Source organism: Phocoena sinus, chromosome 17 (genome assembly GCF_008692025.1).
Source record: "Phocoena sinus isolate mPhoSin1 chromosome 17, mPhoSin1.pri, whole genome shotgun sequence".
In the NCBI taxonomy this organism is placed as follows: Eukaryota; Metazoa; Chordata; class Mammalia; order Artiodactyla; family Phocoenidae; genus Phocoena; species Phocoena sinus.
Genome location: NC_045779.1, coordinates 29,748,234 through 29,771,169, shown reverse-complemented (window position 1 = coordinate 29,771,169; position 22,936 = coordinate 29,748,234). Strand labels below are relative to the sequence as shown.

Below are 22,936 nucleotides of genomic sequence, written 5' to 3'. Positions count from 1 at the left end.
CCTCTCCACTTGGGCCCCTCTACAGACCTGTGGAGTCTTCACAGCGGTGACTTTCTTCCTGGAGTGAGTAATCTAAGAGACTAGGGCAAAAGCTGAAATGTCTTCACTGACCAAGTCTTGGAGGTCATATACCATTACTTCTGCATATTCTATTGGGCACACAGACCATCTCTGTTTCAACGTGGGAGGGGACTACACAAATGTATGAAATAGCAGAAGGTAGGAATGTATTATAACAGAATGTATTATATACATTATATAATATAGGAATGTATAACAGAATTTGAGAAAAGAACGAGTACATTAGGCTACAAAAGCCTGTAGTAACAATCCCAAGAATAACCAGGTCTTCTGAATCCTAAGTCTTTCTATTATATCATACTATGAGTCAATGTGTTAGGTTCCCATCTTCTATCATGTAACAAAATAAATTTCAGAATTTATAAAAGAAATTAAAGTAAAAATAAAGTAAAAAATGTGGAAGAAAATAGATAACTATTAAATATAAGGACTGGAAAGGATTCTTTGAGAATAATAACAATGGAAAATGAATAAACTTTAATGACTGAAATAATATTAAACTTCTTAAATCAAAACTGGGGACAAATATAGAGGCAAATGATTGGGAGAAAAAACTAAGAGCTTTTATAAATCAGTGAGGAAGAAACGAAATCAATAAAAAATGTACAAAGAACATGACAATCACAAATGAAATATGAATGATCAATAAAATCTGACTCTATTAATAGTTAAAGAAATACTCTGGTAAGAAAAATATACATTTTTTTAATCTATTAGTGGGGCATATATTTCTAAATGGGCACTCTCAGATGCTACATTTTGTGTACAAATTATTGTAACTTTTCAGGAAAGCAACTAGACAGCCATGCATAGCTAGAGGTTTAAAACTGTTCATTCCCTTTCACCTAGTAATTTCAATCCTAAAAATCTTTCTAAAGAACAGAAATGCATTTATCACCAGTAATGAAAAAACTGTTTGTTCAAAACATTGGCTTAAAATATCTTAGTTTGTGCTGATGCTAAGTGAATTTTAAAAAGAGAACTTAAGATTTAGTAAACTAAGCAAATAACTAGTATTGACTAAGTAAATAAGGCTAAAAGAAACTGCTTTAATAAACTTAAATTTGACTATGCTCTGTCTTCTATCATAAATGACACATTTCTCTGCTCTGTTTCCCTACCATTTAATGTAAAGAGATAATTTTCACTGTAAATCACTTTAGACATAATTCAATTTGAAGTGATTTTAATGGATTTCAAAATACTTTTGTTGACAAAAGCTACTAACATCATAAAAAATTAAAAATATAAAAAAAAAACCAGTGTAATCCAGTGTTTGAAAGGCAGCCATCTGACTCCTCTCTGGAATGTTTAAAGTGGCTCTGTCAGTTTCAAAATTGAAATATAAAATGAAGTTCTGTATTCACTTCAACCCTGGAATTAGCTACACTACTCTTACACGGTTCATCCATGAATATGATTACAAAGATTTTCTCCTGGCCCAAATTCAATTCAGGCTCCTCTGAGCCACCTTCTCCACTAGGCCTCAACCTTGGCCCATAAATACTGCAAACTCTCAGCACAAAAGATTTTATCCACCCTACTCTCCCCAAAGTTAAAAGACTTCTAACAACTCAAGGAGACCCTAGCCAGCCTTGAAAGAATTTACTGTTTGATCAAGGCAACACCTGTGACAGGCCACCCTTTCTAAAAGCATTTATTAAAACAGCATATAATGGTGGACCCTTCCTCTGTCCCTTTAAGATGTATATGTGTCTCCTACTCAGGGACCTGAAAGCTATTTGTCTGAAATGTAATCATCAGGAAGGATGGATCTTAGTCGGTCTTAGTCTCTGTGGGAGAATAAAATTCTCAATAATAGAGAAAGCTGGCCTAACTGCATTCACACTGATCAACTCTTGTAATTTTTCACTTCCCTAATTCCACTTAGCTTCCATTCACCCCTCTTTCTACTCCTTCATTCTTCCTTTGAAAGGCCCAATTACCTCTGTATAAACTGAAGCTGAGTTCAGATCAAGCTGGACCCTCTTCCTTATTGCAAAGTATATTACTGATTAAAATATGTCCTTACCACTAGTGTTTGGCTTTTTCTTTGACAACAGAAGGATTTTTCCTTTGCAATTTAAGAAATAGTAGGTTTGAGAGAAAGAAATATACCTCATGTATCAGTATCTAATGCTACTGACATAAAAAAAAAAGAGCTAAAAATACCACATATTTCTGCAAAGCCAATGAAATAATTTCCATAATTTAGAACAGTTTTCAAGTGATCCCAACACATAACTAACTAAAGGCTGAGGTGCAAATGATGGCTTAAATCCACAGAAGTTCTGAGACAAAGTATCAGAGGATTGCATGGGTTTGGATGCCATCCAACTAGGCTTATTACACAAAACAAATTCAGGTTAAGGACTTGAAGGCTCGCTAGGATTTAAATGTGAAGAAGTGAAAGAACTTCCCTAGTAAGTTGCAGTCGGATTTTTACTGGGAAAATACAGATGGTTTTATATTGGATTAGCTGAGAATTTTATTTAAGGCTACGGATGACTGTAACAATTCATACTATACCATGAAGGTTGAAAGTAAATATATTCAGAAAAAAAAAAACCTATTCAAATGAATTAATCCTCTGCCCTTACCCCAAATATATCAGGAGAAGGGATACATAAAAACATGAACTTTTGAGAAAAAAATGTCAAGGCCCTGAGTATAGGAAGAAATTAGTCTCATAAATTTGAAGAGAGACATGTTCAAGTGCTAAACCAAGAGGCTGAATCAAAGACAACCAAGGATTTCATGAATTATGAGTACGTTTATAAATTCTACAGGTTGTCTAGAACCATGTTAACTTCCCATTACTTCTATTCAAAATTAAGCAATTAAGAATAAGAAAACCTGTGCTCTAGTCAAAACTGCAATTACTTCTTGCTTGAGCAATTCACTTAGATTAATTTATGTAATCAGTGAAATAAGTGACTGGGATTAATGCCCATAGGCATTTAAGTCTGCCTTTAAAGCACTATGATTCTATCACAGCTTTAAATTTTTGAAATTAATTTACTTCCCTTTTGTTATAGGCTGAATTGTGTCCCCCCCAACCCCATCCCATTCATATGTTTACTATATGTTTAAGTCCTAACCTCTGGTACCTCAGAAGGTGACTTTATTTGGAAACATGATCTTTAAAGAGATAATTAAGTTAAAATGAGGTCATCACGGTGGCCCTAATCCAATATGACTGGTGTCGTTTTAAGAACAGGAAATTTGGATATGGATATACACACACACAGGGAAGACAATGTGACGATATAAGGCAAAGATGGCTATCTACAAGCAGAGAGTCTTCTGAAAAAACCAACCCTGTCAACACCTTGATCTCAGACTTCTAGCTTCCAGAACTGTGAGAAAGTACATTTTTATTGTTTAGGCCAGCGGTCCCCAACCTTTTTGGCACCAGGGACCAGTTTCATGGAAGACAATTTTTCCACAGACTGGGAAGGTGGGGGTGGGGGTATGGCAAAAAAGGGGGTCCAGGCAATAATGCGAGCCATGGGGAGCAGCAGATGAAGCTTCGTTCGCTCGTCCGCCACTCACCTCCTGCTGTGAGACCCGGTTCCTAAGAGGCCACGGACCGCTACTGGTCCATGGCCCAGGGGTTGGGGACTCCTGGTTTAGGCGACCCAGTCTGTGGTATTTTGGTATGGCAGCCCTGGAAAACTAATACACTTTTCAATTTTCAAAAGAAAAAAAAAATTACTGACTGGCTAAGGTGTATAAGATGCTGCTACTACAATTTCTGAAGCCACTGACTTCAGACATGTACGAATGTTTATAAAATTTTGTTTTTCCTCTGAGCATATTCTGCTCAATTAAGTCATGAGAGATAGCTTTAAGTTTATACAATTTATAAGAGTTTCGATTCCAAGTATATAGACATTACAACCTTCCTACAAAATTACTTTGGCAGATAAATATTACAATCTTTGTTATGAAGGTTCAGTACAGTCTAATATAACAGATTTGGAAACAATCCAAATGGCAACAGTAGGAGCATGGTTTAAAAATTACAGTTTGTGATAAAACATTATGAAACTACTAAATTAGCTTTCAAAGAATACCACTGAATTACACAGAGAAATGCACATGATATAACACTGAGAGCTAAGAAGAACATGAAACTGAGTATGATCTCAATTATTATACACATACACGTGTAGACAAAAATTCATCAAAATATTAGCACTCATTATCTCTGGGTTGTGAGATTATGAGAAATAACTTTTGTACTAGAAAAGAGGTCCCATGCAAAAGCTTAATCCAGAGCAGAAATAGCATATAAATAGTTGAAACCAAATAATCAATTCTGAAATAACACAGGTTAACTGAAGTATGACATATTTATACCAATAATGTCATAGAGCCCGGAAAAAAGTACAAATCCAGCCACCATCAGACCAAGCAAGGTACTGTATGCTTACAAGACCTACTACTTATTTCTGTAACCAAGATGAACTGAATGACCAAAAGCCATGACATAGCAGGGAATTAAACTTTCAGTGCTTAAAAGAAGATTTTTTTTTTTTTTTAAAAATCACTGTACATAAAAACTAGTATGGCTTCTACATTTTCTTGACTCATAACTCTTTATGTCCAAAAACTACATCAAAAACAGATTTTTCAGTTACACATGAATGTTTTTTTGTTAAAAACTTTCAAAAAATTAACTTATCTTAAAAATCAGCATTTTAACCCTTAACCTAGCACATCTGTTAGGAGTAAGAAAACTTCTAAGGACTAAGATGAACATAAAGATTTAGAGCGGTATTAGTTTGAGTGAACTATTAGAAACCTAAATAGCAAATAATAAATTAGTTAAATCATAAACTATGAGTCCAGTTTTTAATATTCTTTGGATCACACAGTATTTTGAGAATTTGATAAAAGCAATGAACTCTCCTCAGAATCAGAAATACATGTATATATCCCCAAGTTTTTGCATACCATGATAGGGAATTTACAAATAACTGAAGCTTAAACTACTTTAAGAATCCTCACACTAGAAAAATTTAATATGATGGAAACATAATGCTCATATTGTATTTTTAAATGAAAAAAAGAATAGAATAAACCAGTAGATACAAAGAAGAAAAAAAAATTTACATCTATGAATGAGAGACCAAATTATTGGGAAGGGTTATCCTTGGATAGTAAAAATTACAGATAATTTTTATATTCCTCTGTGATTTTCTATATTCTCCATATTTTCTAAAATGAACTAGTTAGATAATAAAAAAAGAAAATTTAAGAGTTAGAATTTATTTTGTACAAACAAAATTGTTATTAGCCGAGAAACAAAGTAGAGTAGGTTCAGATAATGATCATTTTTTTCAAGTCTTTATGTATATAATAAATCACTGATGGTCACTGATAACCGGGTATACTCATGGATGGCTGGGATTATTTTGTATAAATTTGTTGGACAAAGAAATGCCAGGGTAAATATTTCCTATTTCATATAATGCTATAAACATAAAAGCAATCATAGGCAATAAATGAAGTCCTCCTTTATAAATACAAAACTTTTTTTGCTTTTGGACTTCAGAATATTTTCAAAGTGTCTAAAATAAACTTTTAAAGAAACAAAGACTAGAACAAAAAACTTACATTTTCTATTGTGTATTAACAGAGCTTGTTTCAAATCTATTGTTGCTCTTCCTAATAAAGCATCTGCTTTTAAAGTGTGATGACTCCAAACTCGAAATTCCAATGTAGTCTGTGGGGTCACATTTCTGTAAGAGTAAAATTATAACAAATATACAGGAGAGTACGGTTTACTTCAATAATTTTGAAAAGCCATGAATTCAGTTTATTTGAGGAAAAAATATTATATGAAACAGTAAACCACCTGAATTATAAATAAAAACAAATATTTACTTTCAAGTACATTAGGACTTTAATACCCAGATTAAAAGTTTTTGTAATTAACAAACCAAAACACCAGCAATACATCAAATGTCTTATTAAGACTTCAAAATAACACAATTTCTACTCGAACTAATACCTAAAGATTTAAGATAGTTGATTGCATTGGTTATAACACTTTCACTATGCACAAATTTATAACATTATATTTCAGAAATGCCAAATGATTTTCTACCCTATTTATTTTTATAAGACAATAAGAAAAAATATCGCTATATGGAAAACATTAGTTTGTAAAGCAAAAACAAGGACTATTACGCTTCATTTCTAAATAAAATCAAAGAAACCAAAATTATTTTCATACTTAAAATTGTCTAGTCACAGTAAAAAATAGCATTCCTTACTCTGAAGTCATCTTACCAAAAAAACCCAGAAAACACCGCCAAGAGAAAAACATTCCAAGAAGCACACTCTCTTTTAAAAATTTTGCATTCTTTATATACCAGATACTTACACAGTTAGCTGTTCATCCCATTTTGGATTAGAAGAACTACTGGATTTTGCTGTTTTCTTACTTTCTCCATCTACGACTACTTCTGTATATATTGCTGTTCCAAACCAGTTCTTTTTTCTTTTTAGTTTGGCACTAGAAACTAACAGAAACATGATAATCACTAGTGAATATATTTAGCCACAAAGTAGTATAAATCAATAAAAATGGAATTGTGCATCTTATGCAACTCAAACTATTTTCACTGGCAGGATGGAGAAACAATATAAAAGGGCTACTGTTAATGCCTGAGAACCATTTGACTTCAACAGCTTTATTGAAATAATTCACTTAGCATATAATTCACCCATTTAAACTGCACAACAGTTTTAATATATTCACAGAGTTGTGTAACCATCACCATAAGTAATTTTAAAACATATTAATTACCCCCAAAAGAAACCCCATATCATTAAGCAGTCACCCTCCTATTCCATCCCACTTCCTCCCCACCAGCCCTAGGCAATTATTAACCTATTTAGGCAAATAGATTTGCCTATTCTGGACAATTCATATAAATGAAATGGTCTTTTGTGACTGGCTTCTTTCACTTACCATACTTTCAAAAGTTCATCCATGTTGTAGTATGTACCAGTATTTTCATTCATTTTATTGAAAAATAATATTCCACTGTATAGGCATACCACTTTTTATTTACCCACTCAGCAGTTGATATAGACATTTGGGTTGTTTCCAGTTTTGGGCTACTGTGTATAATACTGCTATAAACATTCACGTACAAGTTTTTGTGTGAACGTATGTTTTCATTTTCTTGGCATATACCTAGGAGTGGAATTGCTAGGTCATATGGTAACTCTGTTGAATAAATGCCAGGCTATTTTCCACAGTGGCTGTACCATTTTACACACCCAGCAGCAGTGTATAAGAGTTCTGATTTCTCCACATCCTTGCCAACCATTTGAACTTAATACTGAACTGCATCAAGCATCAAGAGAAAGGGAAGTGTCTTCAGATACAATTTGCCTATCAACTTCTCTGCCAGGTAGAATTCATAACTTACCTATCTGAAATTACATAAACTTCGGCAATTTTTTTAAAAATGCTTTTCCTAGAAAGTTGATTTCAAAAAAAGGAGGAGGTATCTGCCTTTTCAAAGAAAAACTTTAAAATCAAAATGTCACTAGAAGTTAATCATAACCCTTTACAGAAAGTGAATTTTAAACTGAATTTACCTGACTTGGAGAAAGACTTGCTTAATTTAGGCTAAGCACTTGATTTTTAAATAATTTTTACAACTACTAATTCAAATGGGGAATACATACTTGCAGGGAAAAGTAATGACTATCAAGTAGTAATAAGAACTTATCAAGATCACATCTATAATCAACTACCTATGAACACTGTGGGTCTGAGATGAGAAAGGAGAAAGCCCCCTCCATGCCATACATGTACCCCATGTTAAGAATATGAACATTAACAAGCTGATGTAAGCTTCCATTCTACTGTGAGCGAACAGTAATGTAAATCAGTAGTCACACAAATAAATCACCAAAATATGATATGAAAAACGCTGCAGCAAAAGTAGAGTATTTGAAATACGGTAGTCCTTAATTCACATTTGAAGAACAGGAAAAGATTCAAAGGAAATACTCTACTTAAGTACTGGCAACATAAAGGAATCAAAGAGTGTTCAACATTACGTCTAAAGTGTTACTCTCAGGGTCTTGGCAAAACTCACTTCCATCCTTCTCTGTTCCAAACTGCATTAAATTCAACACCATTGAAGTGACAGAAGGCACAGACCTCTCCCAAGAAATCCCCCAATCAAAGTTCTTCACTCCAAATAAAAGTCATTTCCTCAGTATATGCAGGACTTATCTACACACTAGAAGAAGGGGAAGAAGGGGAAGGCACTGCTGGATGGTGTTAAAAGCATAGGATATCTTTTCAATAAATGGTGCTGGAACAACTGGACATGCACATGCAAACAAATAAATCTAAACACAGACCTTATACCCTTCATAAAAATTAACTCAAAATGCATCATAGACCTAAATGCAAAACACAAAACTATAAAACTCTAAGATAACACAGGAGAAAATTTAGATGACCTTGGGCATGGCAATGGATGCCATTTTAGATACAACACCAAAGGCATGATCCATGAAAGAGATATCCGATAAGGTGCACTTCATTAAAATTCAAAACTTCTGCGCTATGAAAGACAATGTCAAGAGAGTGAAAACGCAAGCCACAGACAGGGAGAAAATATTTGCAAAAGACATATCTGATAAAGAACTACTGTCAAAAAAACACAAAGAACTCTTAAAAGTCAACAGTAAGAAAACAACCGCATGGGCCAAAGACCCTAACAGACACCTCACCAAAGAAGATATATGGATATGCATATGAAAAGCTCAACATCATATGTCATCAGGGAAATATAAACTAAAACAACAATGAGATACCATTACACACCTATTAGAATGGTCAAAATCTGGAACACTGACCACACCAAATGCTGGGGAGGATGTGGAACAACAGGAACCCTTATTCATCGCTGGTGGGGATGCAAAATGGTTCAGCCACTTCGGAAGACAGTTTGACGGTTTCTTAAAAACTAAACATAGGCTTACCATATGATCCGATAATTGCACTCCTTGGTATTTACCCAAAGGAGTTGAAAACTTATGTCCATACAAAAACCTCCACGTGGATATTTATAGCAGTTTTATTTATATAACTGCCCAAACTTCTAAGTAACCACGAAGTTCTTCAGTAGGTGAATGGATAAATGACTGGTATATCCAAACAATGGAATATCATTCACTGCTAAAAAGAAATATCATCAAGTCATGGAGAGACATGCAGAAAATTTAAATGCATAATACTAAGTGAAAAAAGCCAATCTGAAAAGGCTGTATCTTGCATGATTCCAATTATATAACATTTTGGAAAAGGCAAAACTATGAAGAGTTCTGATAAAGATCAGCGGTTGCTAGGGACTGGGGAAGCATGGGTGAGGGATGAATAGATGGAGCACAGAGGATTTTTAGGGCAGTGAAAGTACTTCGTACAATACTATAATGATGGATACATGTCATTAGACTTTTGTCCAAACCCACAGAATGTACGCCACCAGGTGTGCACCCTAATGTAAACTATGAACTTAGGTGACTATGTAGGTTCATCATTTGTAATGAATGTAGCACTCTGGTGAGGGATGTTGATAATGGGGGAGGCTATGCATGTGTGGGGGTTGGCATATCTGGAAGTCTCTGTACTTTCCCCTCAATTTTGCTGTGGTTCCAAAGCTCCTCTTAAAAAAAAAAGTGTTGGACACACCTGGGTTCATATTTTAACTCTGCCACTTGGCTAGACGTCTGACTTTAAGTAAGTCAGTTAACCTCCCTGACCCTCAATTTTCTCACACTTTAAGTAAGTCAATTAACCTCCCTGACCCTCAATTTTCTCATCTGAAAAATAGGGGAACAATAAACAGTACCTGATTCTTAGGATTGGTGAGTGAAGGGATCCAAAGTACCATTATTATCAGTGAATGCCTAGCACCCAACAATAGTGACTATTACTCTATAACTATTATGACTTACTGTATAGTATTAACTCTTCTGAGTTAATTGCAGACATATTCAAAATATATATATCCATTGTATATTTTTAATTGGCACAGTCTTCAATAATACCAGATGCTGGCAGGGTAAGGAAAGTAACTTTTAAAAACTAATTTTTAATCTCACAAGGAATTCATAACATGCTGGCAAAAATGTGCATATATAATAAATAACGAGAATACTATGATTTTAAATAACCAAAAGATAACCTCATTAATTCAAATAATTCTAATTAGTGGAATACATAAGATAGATTTTATTTTCCTATTTCATGAGTTTCCTTTGGTGTTATACCAGAATATCCTCTATTGTAAGGTTATATAAATATGGGAAATCTATCAGAAAAAGAGTCCTCTGTGCATGTTAGAATTTAATATAACAGTCCCATTCATAATAATGCCACCCCCCTAAAATCTAATAATAAACATAAGAAATGTACATACATGAAGATAACTATAAAACTTTACTGATGAACATAAAAAACTTGAAGGGAATGACATGATTATCCCTGGATTTAGAAATTTTAACACTGAAAGATTTCAATATCGCCAATTTAATACTTTTTATTTTTTTCATTTTACTTTAAACCTTTATTTTTTGAGCAGCTTAGGTTGGCAGCAAAATTGAGGGGGATTTTTCATAAACTCTCTGCTCCCACATACGCACAGCCTTCCCTGTTACCAAAGTGGTACCTTTGTTACAACTGATAAACTAAAAATACGGAACACTTCACGAATTTGCATGTCATCCTTGTTCAGGGTCCATGCTAATCTTCTTTACATTGTTCCAATTTTTTTAGTATATGTGCTGCTGAAGCGAGCACTTTAATACATTATTTTTAAATGACCTAAATGAAAACACTAGTATTGGGTTTTTTGGGGGCGGGGAGGACAGAGGAGAAGGGAAGAAAACTCTAAAATTCAAATGAAATGTGAAGAAAATTAGAGAATAAAGGCATATTTTAAAATGTAAAGTAATAATAGATTTCTCCCCCAATGTATTTCTTAAAAGTACTGTAAAATGAAAATAAAACAGCCTGACTGTGCTATAAGGGCAGAGGTGAAAAGAAAAGAACAAATAAGATGTTAGTACATGATAATGGTAGCATTTCAAATCAATGGGAAAAGATAGATTATTCCATAAATGCTGAAGCGTTTGAAAAGAATAAAGTTAAACCCATAATTCACAACACTCTAACAAAAATATGATACGTAACGTCACATTTTTTAATTTAAAAATTAAACTATTAAGGTACTACTATAAGACACTATAGTTAAAAAATTATAAATGTGAATATAACAGCCCATTAGTTTTTCAATCTCAAATCTTATCTTCTTATTCATCTTGCACACTTTGTTTCTGTCACTTTCCTGTAGAAAGCCTGAAATCTAGACTAATGAAGATGATAACACTTCTGTGTACTATTAACTCTTATGTACAGCTGCTTCTCTATAGTACACGTTATAGCATGTTATGGTAGGTAGTTTTCACTTTGGCTTTTTTCTGTTACAGTTTTGCTGCTTTCATGACCAATATTCTTATTCTTATCTGTTGCTGCCAATCAGATATGGGTTACGAACAGAAATAAGAATAAAAATATATAAGCTAGGGCTTCCCTGGGGCGCAGTGGTTGAGAGTCCGCCTGCCAATGCAGGGGACACGGGTTCATGCCCCGGTCCGGGAAGATCCCACATGCCGCGGAGCGGCTGGGCCCGTGAGCCATGGCCGCTGAGCCTGCGCATCTGGAACCTGTGCTCCGCAACAGGAGAGGCCACAACAGGGAGAGACCCACGTACCACAAAAAAAAAAAAAAAAAAAAAATTAAAGAAAAATCAATACAGAGGTCACTGTTACCTAATAAAAGGAGCAACAACCTAAGACCTTGGTTGGTTTCTTATTACTAATGGAAGGCATTTAATCTGATTCTCAGTTCCTTCCTTGGTAGAACTGGAGTACATATTTATTACATAAGGTACTGTTGGATCAATAAGACTGTGGATTTTAAGGTGTTTTGTAATTTAAAAAACCAGATCAACAAAATGAAAGAAAGGCAAAGGCAAGGAAAAAAGAGAGGAAAAGCAAGGCACTAAAACCTGGTACCATTTAGCACAGGTCCAAGTTTGGTTTCCCAAGAGCATCACTGTATTTCAAAGGAGAATAATAATTGATATGTGAAATGATAAATACTGTGGAGGCACTATCTTGGCTAATTACATTCCTTTGGTCCATACCTATTTTCCAATTGGTTCTCTAGACTTCGGTGATTCTATTGGCTACCTGATAGCTTCTCTGTAAGTTGCCTTTTGGCTCAAATCAGCTAGATCAGGTCTTTGCTACTTCAATTAAGTACTCATACATTAGGTAAAGAACAGGAAGAAAGTCACACCTCAGATATGTAGGCCACAGGTCCTGCACAAGCAACACTGTAACCAAATATACGGCTCTAAGCTTATGTAGAGCAAAAGCAGAAGTATTAGAAATTACACTTATAACTGGTTCTTAAGTGCAATACACATCAGAATCACCAGGAAATTGCTTCAAAACATGTAAGTTCTCAGTTCACAGAAAACTAAATACAAATATCCCTTAAACATGGCTCAACCTCACTTATAATGAGAGGAATGATATTTAAAATGACACGATACCACTTCTGACCTGTCAACATACCTGACAGCATATCTTGATGAGGCTATAGGAAAACAGGCATTCTCATAGACAGCTGGTGGGAACACAGAAATAGTACAGATCCTATGGAGAGGAACTTGGCAACATAGTTGGCCTTTGACCAACAGGGGTTTGAACTGCGTGGATCCGCTTACACGCAGGTTTTTTAAAAATAAGGACATACCGCAGTACTACACGATCAGCGGTTGGTTGAATCCATGGGTGTGCAACCATGGACACTGAGGGCTGACTGTAAAGTTATACACGGATTTTCAACTGCACAGGAGTCAGCACCCATAAACCCTGCAGTTCAGGGATCAACTGTGATTGACATTATTACACGTGCTTACTCTCTGACCCAGCAATCTCATTCTAGGATTCTATCCTAATGACACGAGCAAAAATAAGAAATGACATTCGCACGAAGCTCTTTACTGTAGCATAGCACTATCTGCAATAACAAAAGATGGTACCCAATGTCCATCAATAGGGGGCTAGCTGAATTAATTTTGGTATATCTAGTCAATAGAGTGCTGTGTAGCGATAAAAAGGTGTATGGAATACCCTGCTATGGATATTACTCCAGGATATTACTGTTAAATGAAGAAAAGCAAGGTGCAGAAACTAGGTGCTAAGAACTAGAGGGTTGGGAGGAGAGATGTGAATACATACACTGTGCATATCTGCTTATATTTTCAAAAAGAAGAAATGGAAGGATAAATGAACATAAATAAAAACGTTTACGAAAAGGGCAAGGGAGAGACGGGGGAGGAATGGGATAAAGTAGCCAGACTTCTCCAAATATACCTTAATTTAATAATTTTGACTCCAGAACTGTATAAATGTTTTATATGGTGATAAAACAAAATTAAATAAAAAGTAAATAACTAAAAGCAGTGAATCTAACTAGTCCAGTTGGTGGCATAACCAAATAGAAAATTAAGTTACTTTGAAACATGGTACTCTGACTATACATCCTAAGGAGGGGAAGCTCACAAAGAAATCTTAAAACTGTGATGAGTGGGCCTGTTACTTTCGGTAATTTTAACTTTGCTATTCTGTGTATGTTAGGATAAAACAGATATAACTGTGTTAACGTCATTTAGAATTAAAATTCTGAGGTTAAGAGAAAAGAGATAGAAATATAAAGTCAAATGAAGTAAAAATAACTTTTTGCTCCTTTTAATGGAAAATGGTTACTTAGAGGCTATAGCTATTATTTTGAATTGCAAATATCAGCATGAACTCAGGATTTGTTTTTTGCTTTCTAAGACAATAAACATTTCCTAGCTCTTGTACACTGAAAACTCCTAGAAACAACTGACCTCACAGTAATGAGTACCATGGGAATTACAGTATATCTCCTTCTTATTCTAAGCTCAATCCTGCCCCTCCTAAGGCAAATATTATTACTAATGTTATAAGCATAGAGGCACATACAAACACCCCTCCTTTTTCACACCCATATGGTCACATACTAAACACACTATTCCACAACTTGCTCTTTCACTTAACAATATTATCTTAGAACTTGGCTCTTACTGGTACACGTATTCATTTGTTTCATGTCATTGTTTATCTAGAATTCCACTGTCAGTCTTTTGCTATTAAAAACTCTCTCTCACTCTCTCTCTGTTACTTCTACTAATTTATCTTGTAGATATTTATATATAAAAAAGCTATATACATATATTATATATGGACATTATTTATATGCATAAATAAATAATATAAATACCTACAAAATAAATTTCTACTAGTAAAATTGCTGGTTTAAGGACCACTCCTTGAATCATTATTCCAACTAGCTAAAATAAATTGTCTGAAGTCACCTAAAAAAAGGCTCTTTCATGCTTTTACATATGCTGTTCCCTCTCTCTCTCATGCTTTTAGCTGCCAATCTAATTTGAAATGAACTCTGAGCCCTCCTACAAGAGTCAAAGTGTTACCCTCTGTGACTCTTTCTCTTACCCTATTCTCCTAAATCTATAGGCCATCTCCAATCCCAAGCAGACCTATAACACTCTCCTCTAAGCTCTCATTGCATCCAGTTAATGATCACTTTGCATGGTAACTGTCCATGCAAAACAAATTCTGTCTCAACATTATATAGTAAGTTCCTGGAGTACTAGGGCCTGTGTTTTCATATACAGAATTCCACTTAACAAATATTTGCCCAATGATTAAATGAATAGCTTAAATGGATGAAAAAAGGCTTTTAGCATCCTTCTCCATCCTAATAATCATTTAAGGACCAGCTCAATGGTGTTTATTCCAATACACAAATTCTCCCACCACCAGAGGATATAGCTTCTCTGCATACAGCACAGGTTCAATAAATACTTACTGAATACATAAAATATTTTTAGAGGGGTTCTAGCTTTGAGGCCTATTGCAACAAATACACCATGGCATGAATCTAAAAGAAAATATACTTATGAAATAAGTCTGCTGAATTAGGTATTAAAAAGAAAGTTTCATCAAGGAACTACTATTTTAAATTATTGTGAAAATAACTTACCAGTTACCTGTAACTGTAACCTTCCACTGTCATTATTACTAGTATCAGACCTTGGTGAAGCAGTGGCCATGTCCCAAAATTCAGCTTAAACCTACAAAAAAGTTAATTTATTCATATATTAGAGATTATAATTTTCAATATGATTAACACTGTTTACTTGAATTAACCAAGAAACCACACTTAACAGAATATTTTCAACCCATCACATGTTGATATAGCCACAGCTGTCCCCCATTTAAAATTAAGACTTATTATTATTTTAAGAATTACAAGAGAATATGGCTAAGTAACCATATCTGGGTCAACTTGAGCAACAAAATAAATGATGGTACTAAGAATCCAGGGTCATGTGTTGATTTATAAATCAAACAAACACATAAATAATTTTTATATGTTTATTTTTACATATTATATAATATTATACAGTATTAATTTACTACCTGAACCACCTAAGTAAACTGTCCCTTTACTCTTTAATACTTTAGTATGTATTTCCTATGAATAAAAATATTCTCACAATACAATACAATAATAGAATTCAGGAACTTAGCTAGTACATTATTATCTAATATACAGTCCATATACTATAATTTCATCACCTGTCCCAACAATGTCCTTTATCATAATCTTTAAATACAGTACCTAGAGCAGGTTTATATATTACATTAAGTTGTCATGTCCCCAGTAAATCCTGCATGTTTCTTTTTATAGATAATTTTTTTCAAGTTCTGTTTCACTGCTCCACCCAATTTTTAGTTTTTAAATAAAATACAAAGCAGCTTTCTTCTGCATGGCAAATATTTTAAGGCTAACCTTCTATACACTACTAACATAAAGTAGAACATTCAGGGCAAGATTGAGAAATATTAACAAATATGTTTCTTACTCTTTATGAACTTTACATATTATGATTATTAAACAAACTTTTAAAAATTAGTTTTAGCAATAAAAGATAAAATAAAACATGGTCAAGCAAAGAGACTATGAAAATGGCACTGCATATCTGAAAAAGAGTCATATAGAATTTGTTTAAACTCTTCATTTTAGAATAGTTTCAGATTTACAGAAAAGTTGTGAAGATAACAGAGTTCTCATATACCCTATACCCAGTTTCCCCTACTATTAATTTTATATTAGTATGCTACACTTGTCATAATCAATGAACCAATATCAATATATTATTAATTAAAATCCATAGTTTATTCAGATTAGACAGAACTTAAGAATCAGTAAACTTGAACATAAACCTAAAAAAATCATTTAGAAGTAATGCTGAAATAAACAGCTTGAAAATGTGAAAAAGAAGCTAAAAGACGTGAAAGATAAAACGTGACATGAAATATATTTCTACTCATAATCTCAGAAAATGAAGAAAGAGGAGGTCATACCAGGAGAGAAAATGACTTAATTTTCTGGAGCCATGAAAAACATTTATTCACAATTCTAAGAAATACAATATATATAAAAGAGGCAGGATAAACATAAAGACATTCACATTTGGACACAAAGCAGTCAATCTGCAGAACACCAAAAGAGAGCATGTTAAAAGCAGCCAGAGAGAAAAGTGATTACATATAAAAGAAGAGAGTAAAGTGATAGCAGAATTCTCAACAGCAGCAATGGAAGCACAAAAGGTAGAACAAGCATCTATGTGCAAAGAACTGAGACAAAAATTATTCAACCACTAAAACTCTCTCTGGGACACAGAAGGCATTAAGACTTTGCCAGATAAACCAAAAGAGAGTTTACCGGCAGCAGACCTTTACTTCAACAAAATCTAAAGGACATGTTTCATAAAAGAGTAAAATTACACACAAGGATGATCTGAGATGCAAGAAGGAAAAGACGAGTAAAGAAATTAGTAAGCATACAAATAAATCTAAATAAATATTGTCTGAATAAAATGACAATAACAACATCTTATTATGGTATTTAAATAAAACCCATATAAACCGTTCAAATATGGAATAAGGAACAGAAGCATATAACGGAGGAGCAGGGTAGGATGAGAGAGGATAGGAGTTGATGATGTAAATTCTTGCATTGTCCAGCAGAGGGATTATGATCTGGTTTAACTTTAGCCTATATATTAATAGTATGCCAGCAGAATTTCAAGGGTAATCATAAAAGAATAGAAATAAGTGAGTGTAATTTCCAAACTAGTAGAGAAGAGAATACAATTAGAAAAAAAAATCAATTCCCAAAAAAAGGCTAGAAAAGGAAAGAAAAAAAAAGGCATAAAGCAACCCGGACTATCAGAAAGCACAAAGAGAGTTCAAATATAGAAATAATCACAATAAATGCATACGGACAAATTCAAAAGTAACACAAGAGACACCTACAAAATAAAGATGCTGATTGGATGAAAGCAAAAATATGGAAAAGGACATATTAGGCAAATATAAACAAAAAGAAAGCTGGGATTAGTTATAATAGCAGAAAAAGAGCATTATTAGGGAGAACAAAGAAAATGATACAAGATCCAATCTAGTAAGTAGAAATAAAACTCCAAATTTGCATGCTTAAAAGAAAAAAAGCCTCGTTTTGGTTCTTTCCCCTAGCCCAGCAAAGTGACCTGAGCCAAGAAGAATGGGAACCCTATCTCCCTAACAGGCTTACAGGCTGAGGATGGTAGTAACACTGGTGGAAGCAGCATCTATATCCCCAAACCAGTCAGCTGGACTGATAGAACAGATGATCTGGAGGATGTTTCAAGCACTTGGCACAGTTAGGATGACAACATGTATAAGGCACCTGCAACTAACCAATACATCCTGCCCACTGCTCCACAGGCTGCCTGGGAACCAGAGCCATTTCCCCATCTGCCACCCTACACTGCTTTTCTGGGAAACCCAACTTGTGATAGACCGAAGTCTCCATTAAGGAATTCTTTAGAGGATTAAGTATCAGTGCAGTGTATTTACCACGCGAACCCAGTAATCCAGAGAGGTTGAAAGGTTTCAATAATGCTGAGTTTGAGAACCTGGAGTCCCTGCTCTGTGTCCTCAACCTCAATAAAAAAATCTCTAGGTAACAGAATTCCAGGGGACACTGCTAATCAAGCACAGGAAAAAGACAAGGATGATCATTCTTTTGGCTGAAAAAGAAATCAGCTTTCTCACAAAATCGATACAGACTGGAGGAAATGTCCTGCCATAGACAGCTTGGATTTGACTATCCACCTCGGAGAGGTGAAGAGAGCTTTGAAGGCAAACACTGTGATCACTACAGAGGCCAGGGCTGCTATCATGACTAAGGCAGCAGAGACCATGGTAGATAAACAATGGCAGAAATACAAGTCATAGTGGGTACTATAGGGATGACGACTACAGAGGAAGCAGGACCACTGGGAAGATGGATAGACAGGACATTCAGTCGTGGAGCACCAAAGACAACTGCTCTCCAGATGATTACAGGTGTGATGATAGAGGACCCTCCCAGAGACCCAAACTGAATCTAAAGCCTCAGAGTACTCCTAAGGAAGATGACTCCTCTGCTGGTACTTCTCAGTTTAGTCAAGCAGCTTCCATCTTTGGAGCAGCAAAGCCTGCTGACCCACCTGTGAGACAGCAAGTAGAAGACCAGCTACAGAAGGAAAGGGAGAAATCACAGCATCAGTTCGATGAACCAAAACTAGAATGACAGCCTCAGGAGAGACACCCAAACTGGCAGAGTGAAGAATATTTAGAACAGTAATGGTCAAGGACAGGAAGTGCGTCATCTCAGATTGGGACCTTGCCACATCTGCCAGAAGTCAGACGGGGATGCATGAAGGAGAGAGTGAGATGTCTCTGGAAAATGAAATACTCACTAAAGCAAAAGACTGTCACTCTCCAACTTCTAAGCTTCCCAAACCTGATTAGCTACTAAAGGTAATGCTGGCCCCTCCATCAACAGAGAATGCTTGGATGAAGTGAAGTGCTAATCTTTCTGCTTGATCTCAGAGCTCAAACATAGAGCAGCAATCCCCTACAAGTGATGGAGGAAAAGTCACTCCAGCTCAACACCTCAGGAAGAATCAACCTGGAAAGATGAAAATAAAACAGATTTGGTGAGTGTCCCAAAAGGTGAAAGTGGGAACTCAAGCATGGACCAAGAGATGAAGGAACAAAGACTAATGGAAGAAGTCTGAAAGGAAACATAACAAGGATCAAGAACTCCAATCTGCAGCTGAGCCAAAGAACCCTGAAGAATCCAGCCTCTGAGTTCAGTACTGTGAGTATGCTGCTCTCCCAGTTGACAGTGAAAATTAAAATAGAATTCTACATACTGTGCTTTCTCCTAGTCTCTCTTTACCATGGAACATTTCTAAGCAAATCAAATCTCTATCCATACAAGGCAAAATAAAATTCACCATCTCCTGGGGGGAGAAAAGCCTCCAAAGATTGTTAGAACCACAGAAAGAAACTGACAAATTGACCATTGCCTTGGGCGATTTCAACACACACTAATTTTCCATGGATCAAGTGGACCAAAACAGATGAAACTATTTGCAAAGCAGAAATAGAGACATGATGAAGAGAATAAACGTGTGGACACTAGCAGGGGAAATGCGGGGTGGGATGAATTGGGAGATTGGGATTGACTTATATAAACCACTGGGTATGAAATAGATTATCTAGTGAGGAACTGCTGTATAGCACAGGGAATTCTACTCGGTGCTCTGTGGTGACCTGAATGGGAAGGAAATCCAAAAGGGAGAGGATATGTGTATACATATGGCTGGTTCACTTTGCTGTGCAGCAGGAGCTAGCACAACACTGTAAAGCAACTATACCCCAATTAAAAAAAAATTTGAATAAAAACAAAATGATTAACAAGCAGGATTTAATTAACAGAACCTTACACCCAATTACTAGAAAATAAACATTCTTCTAAGTATACATGAGACATACAGAAAAATAATACACACACTGGGAGATAATGAAAATGTCACTAAATTTCAAAGAATATGTATCATACTGTTCCCAGGCTCTGATCAAAATGCAATTAAGTTAAAAATCAATAATGAAAGATAAATTTTTTAAATACAAATAGAAAATAATAACACTTCTAAATATTTCATGAGTCATCAGAAACCACATTGGAAATTTTTCTAAAAATACTAAAAACTAAATGATAAAAATACCACATACAAACATTTTCGGAATACAGTAAAAGTTATACTTAGAGGCAAATCTATAGCCTTAATGACTTATACTAGGAAAAGAAGAAAGGCTGAAAATGAATGAGTTGACAGGCCAGTCTGTTAAGTTAGAAAGATAATCACGAGTAAATCCAAAGAATGTAGGAGATAATAAAGAACAGAAACTAATGAAGTAGAAAAAAGGTAACAGAAAGGATCAACAAAATCATTGTTCTTAGAAAACACTAAAACAAATAAATGCCTGGCAAGACTGAAGAAGGGTAAATAAAATGAAACAACATAAAGAGTCCCCCAAAAGACCAAGTATCTAAGGACATACTCAGGTAACAGATGTAGCAATGCAGATCTGTGGGAAAGGAGGGACAATTAAATGGTCCTGATATTATCAATATGGAAAGAATTAAACTGGATCTCTACCTCACATCATATACAAAATCAATTCAAGATGGACTAGTGATATTATATGAAAGGCAAACTTTAAAACTTTAAGAAATTACAGCAGAAAACTGTTGTTTTGTGTCCTCCCAGAAGGAAAGATTTCTTAAACAAGCATACTAACCAAAGAAGAAAAGAATGAGTATTTTAACTATGTGGAAACTGAGAACTTCTGTTTACCATAAAACATCATTAAAAAAAAAAAAAAAACCTAAAAGACAAGCCACAAACTGGGAGATATTTACAAAACTTAAAACTGATTAAAGATTATTATTTAGGGCTTCCCTGGTGGCGCAGTGGTTGGGAGTCTGCCTGCCGATGCAGGGGACGCGGGTTCGTGCCCTGGTCCGGGAGGATCCCACGTGCTGCGGAGCGGCTGGGCCCGTGGGCCATGGCCGCTGAGCCTGCGCGTCCGGAGCCCGGGCTCCTCAACGGGAGGGGCCACACAGTGAGAGGCCCACGTACCGCAAAAAAAAAAAAAAAAAAAAAAGATTATTATTTAAGAACCTCAAATAAACACAAAAAATAAAAACACAGGAAGCAAATGGGCAAAAAAACCTGAACAGAAATTTTATACACAGGAAACTTGTTTGGCCAATACGTATTTTAAAAGATATACAATCTCATTATTCATCAGAGAAATACTAGCTAAGACCACATGAGATATTATTTTCAAACTCACTAGAATGGTAATAACTAGGAGTTTTGACAGTACCAAATAACGACAACAACAACAAAAATGGAGCAGTGGTGGCTCTTACACACTGCTACTAGGTGTTTAAATTGGTAAAGTCCTGCTGGTAGGTGTTAAATTTGGTAAAATTGTTGGAAAACAAAGTTGAACATTTGCATGTCCTTCAATAAGCAATTCTAGATACATACTATAAAAATTTTTGTACTTGTGTGCCAAGTATAAGCATTCTTCATAATAACAACAACAAAAATACTCAAATGTCCACTGGTAGAACAATGGTTAAAAGAATTAGGCTAACACACAATGGAAAAGTAGTGAGAATGAATGAACTATATAGCTGTAAGCAACAACATGAATGTATCTTAGAAACACAATAGTAAATGAAAAAAGACAAACAGGAGTTCTAGGTATTAACATCTTCCTCTCACTTAGTCCCACCTCCAAAATTTAACGTTCTACGTTCTACATTGAGCATCAAGAAATGCTTCCAACTCCTAATGACAAAGAAGAAAGAAATGTATTCTTCTGGCGGTTATCATGGCCTCATCTTTTGCTATGCATTTCTTTTGAAAATGCCATGATTCCATGATTGAAAAAAAATCCAGAAACATGGGGGCATTGTGGATCCTGAGTCTCAAAAGCTTATACTATCAATAAACAATTGAATGAAGCCCACTGAAGAACTGCTGAGGTCCAAAGGGCAACCAAATGACAAGCTGTGACTCTTCCAAGGAGTACACTATCAATCTAACTGAAACACTTCTGCCAAACTCAAGAAATTAGTGTGTGGAAATACACCTGCCACACTCTGAATAAGGAGCTTTCTTTCATATATGGTAAAACAATATCCACACAGTACAAAAATAAGTCTCCATGATTATTTTCTTGTCATAAATATGAATATGCATTCTGAGATTTTTCTATTATTTATGATGGTTGAATGTTTTCTTTGAAATGTATAAAGATTTATAGACATTTCTCTATAATAAAATACCATTTGTGCAAGCTTTAAAAAGACTCAAACAAAACATTAAACTCAAAACAAAGAACTATATTTGTGGTAATACTATTTTTAAAAAAGAAATTTAAAAAAAATTCAAAATAGCAGTTACTTCAGGGGTTGGAGAAAGACAGGATTTTGGGGTTACAGAGGTACTACTCACAGGTAGCTCTTTTTTTTTTTTTTTTAAATTTTTATTTATTTATTTACTTATGGCTGTGTTGGGTCTTAGTTTCTGTGCGAGGGCTTTCTCTAGTTGCAGCAAGTGGGGGCCACTCTTCATCGCCGTGCGCGGGCCTCTCACTATCGCGGCCTCTCTTGTTGCGGAGCACAGGCTCCAGACGCGCAGACTCAGTAATTGTGGCTCAT

The 22,936-nt window shown here is 35.0% G+C and overlaps 1 protein-coding gene, 1 non-coding gene and 1 pseudogene across 3 annotated transcripts in view; 1 reads left to right on the top strand and 2 right to left on the bottom strand.

The window, feature by feature from the left end:
- Nucleotides 1-22,936, bottom strand: part of WWP1 (WW domain containing E3 ubiquitin protein ligase 1) — a 117,591-nt gene that overhangs the window by 67,350 nt on the left and 27,305 nt on the right. For both annotated transcript variants that reach the window (XM_032610153.1, XM_032610154.1), the window contains 3 exons: nucleotides 15,293-15,383; nucleotides 6,479-6,617; nucleotides 5,707-5,831 (listed from right to left, as the gene is read on the bottom strand). In XM_032610153.1, the coding sequence (XP_032466044.1) occupies nucleotides 5,707-5,831; nucleotides 6,479-6,617; nucleotides 15,293-15,362 (334 nt within the window). In that variant the 5' untranslated portion in view covers nucleotides 15,363-15,383. The remainder of the gene's footprint in view (nucleotides 1-5,706; nucleotides 5,832-6,478; nucleotides 6,618-15,292; nucleotides 15,384-22,936) is intronic.
- Nucleotides 10,821-10,930, bottom strand: LOC116742809. Its single transcript, XR_004346589.1, has one exon. It is a non-coding gene; the product is annotated as a U6 spliceosomal RNA (small nuclear RNA).
- On the top strand, nucleotides 16,912-19,497 carry LOC116742220 (annotated as a pseudogene).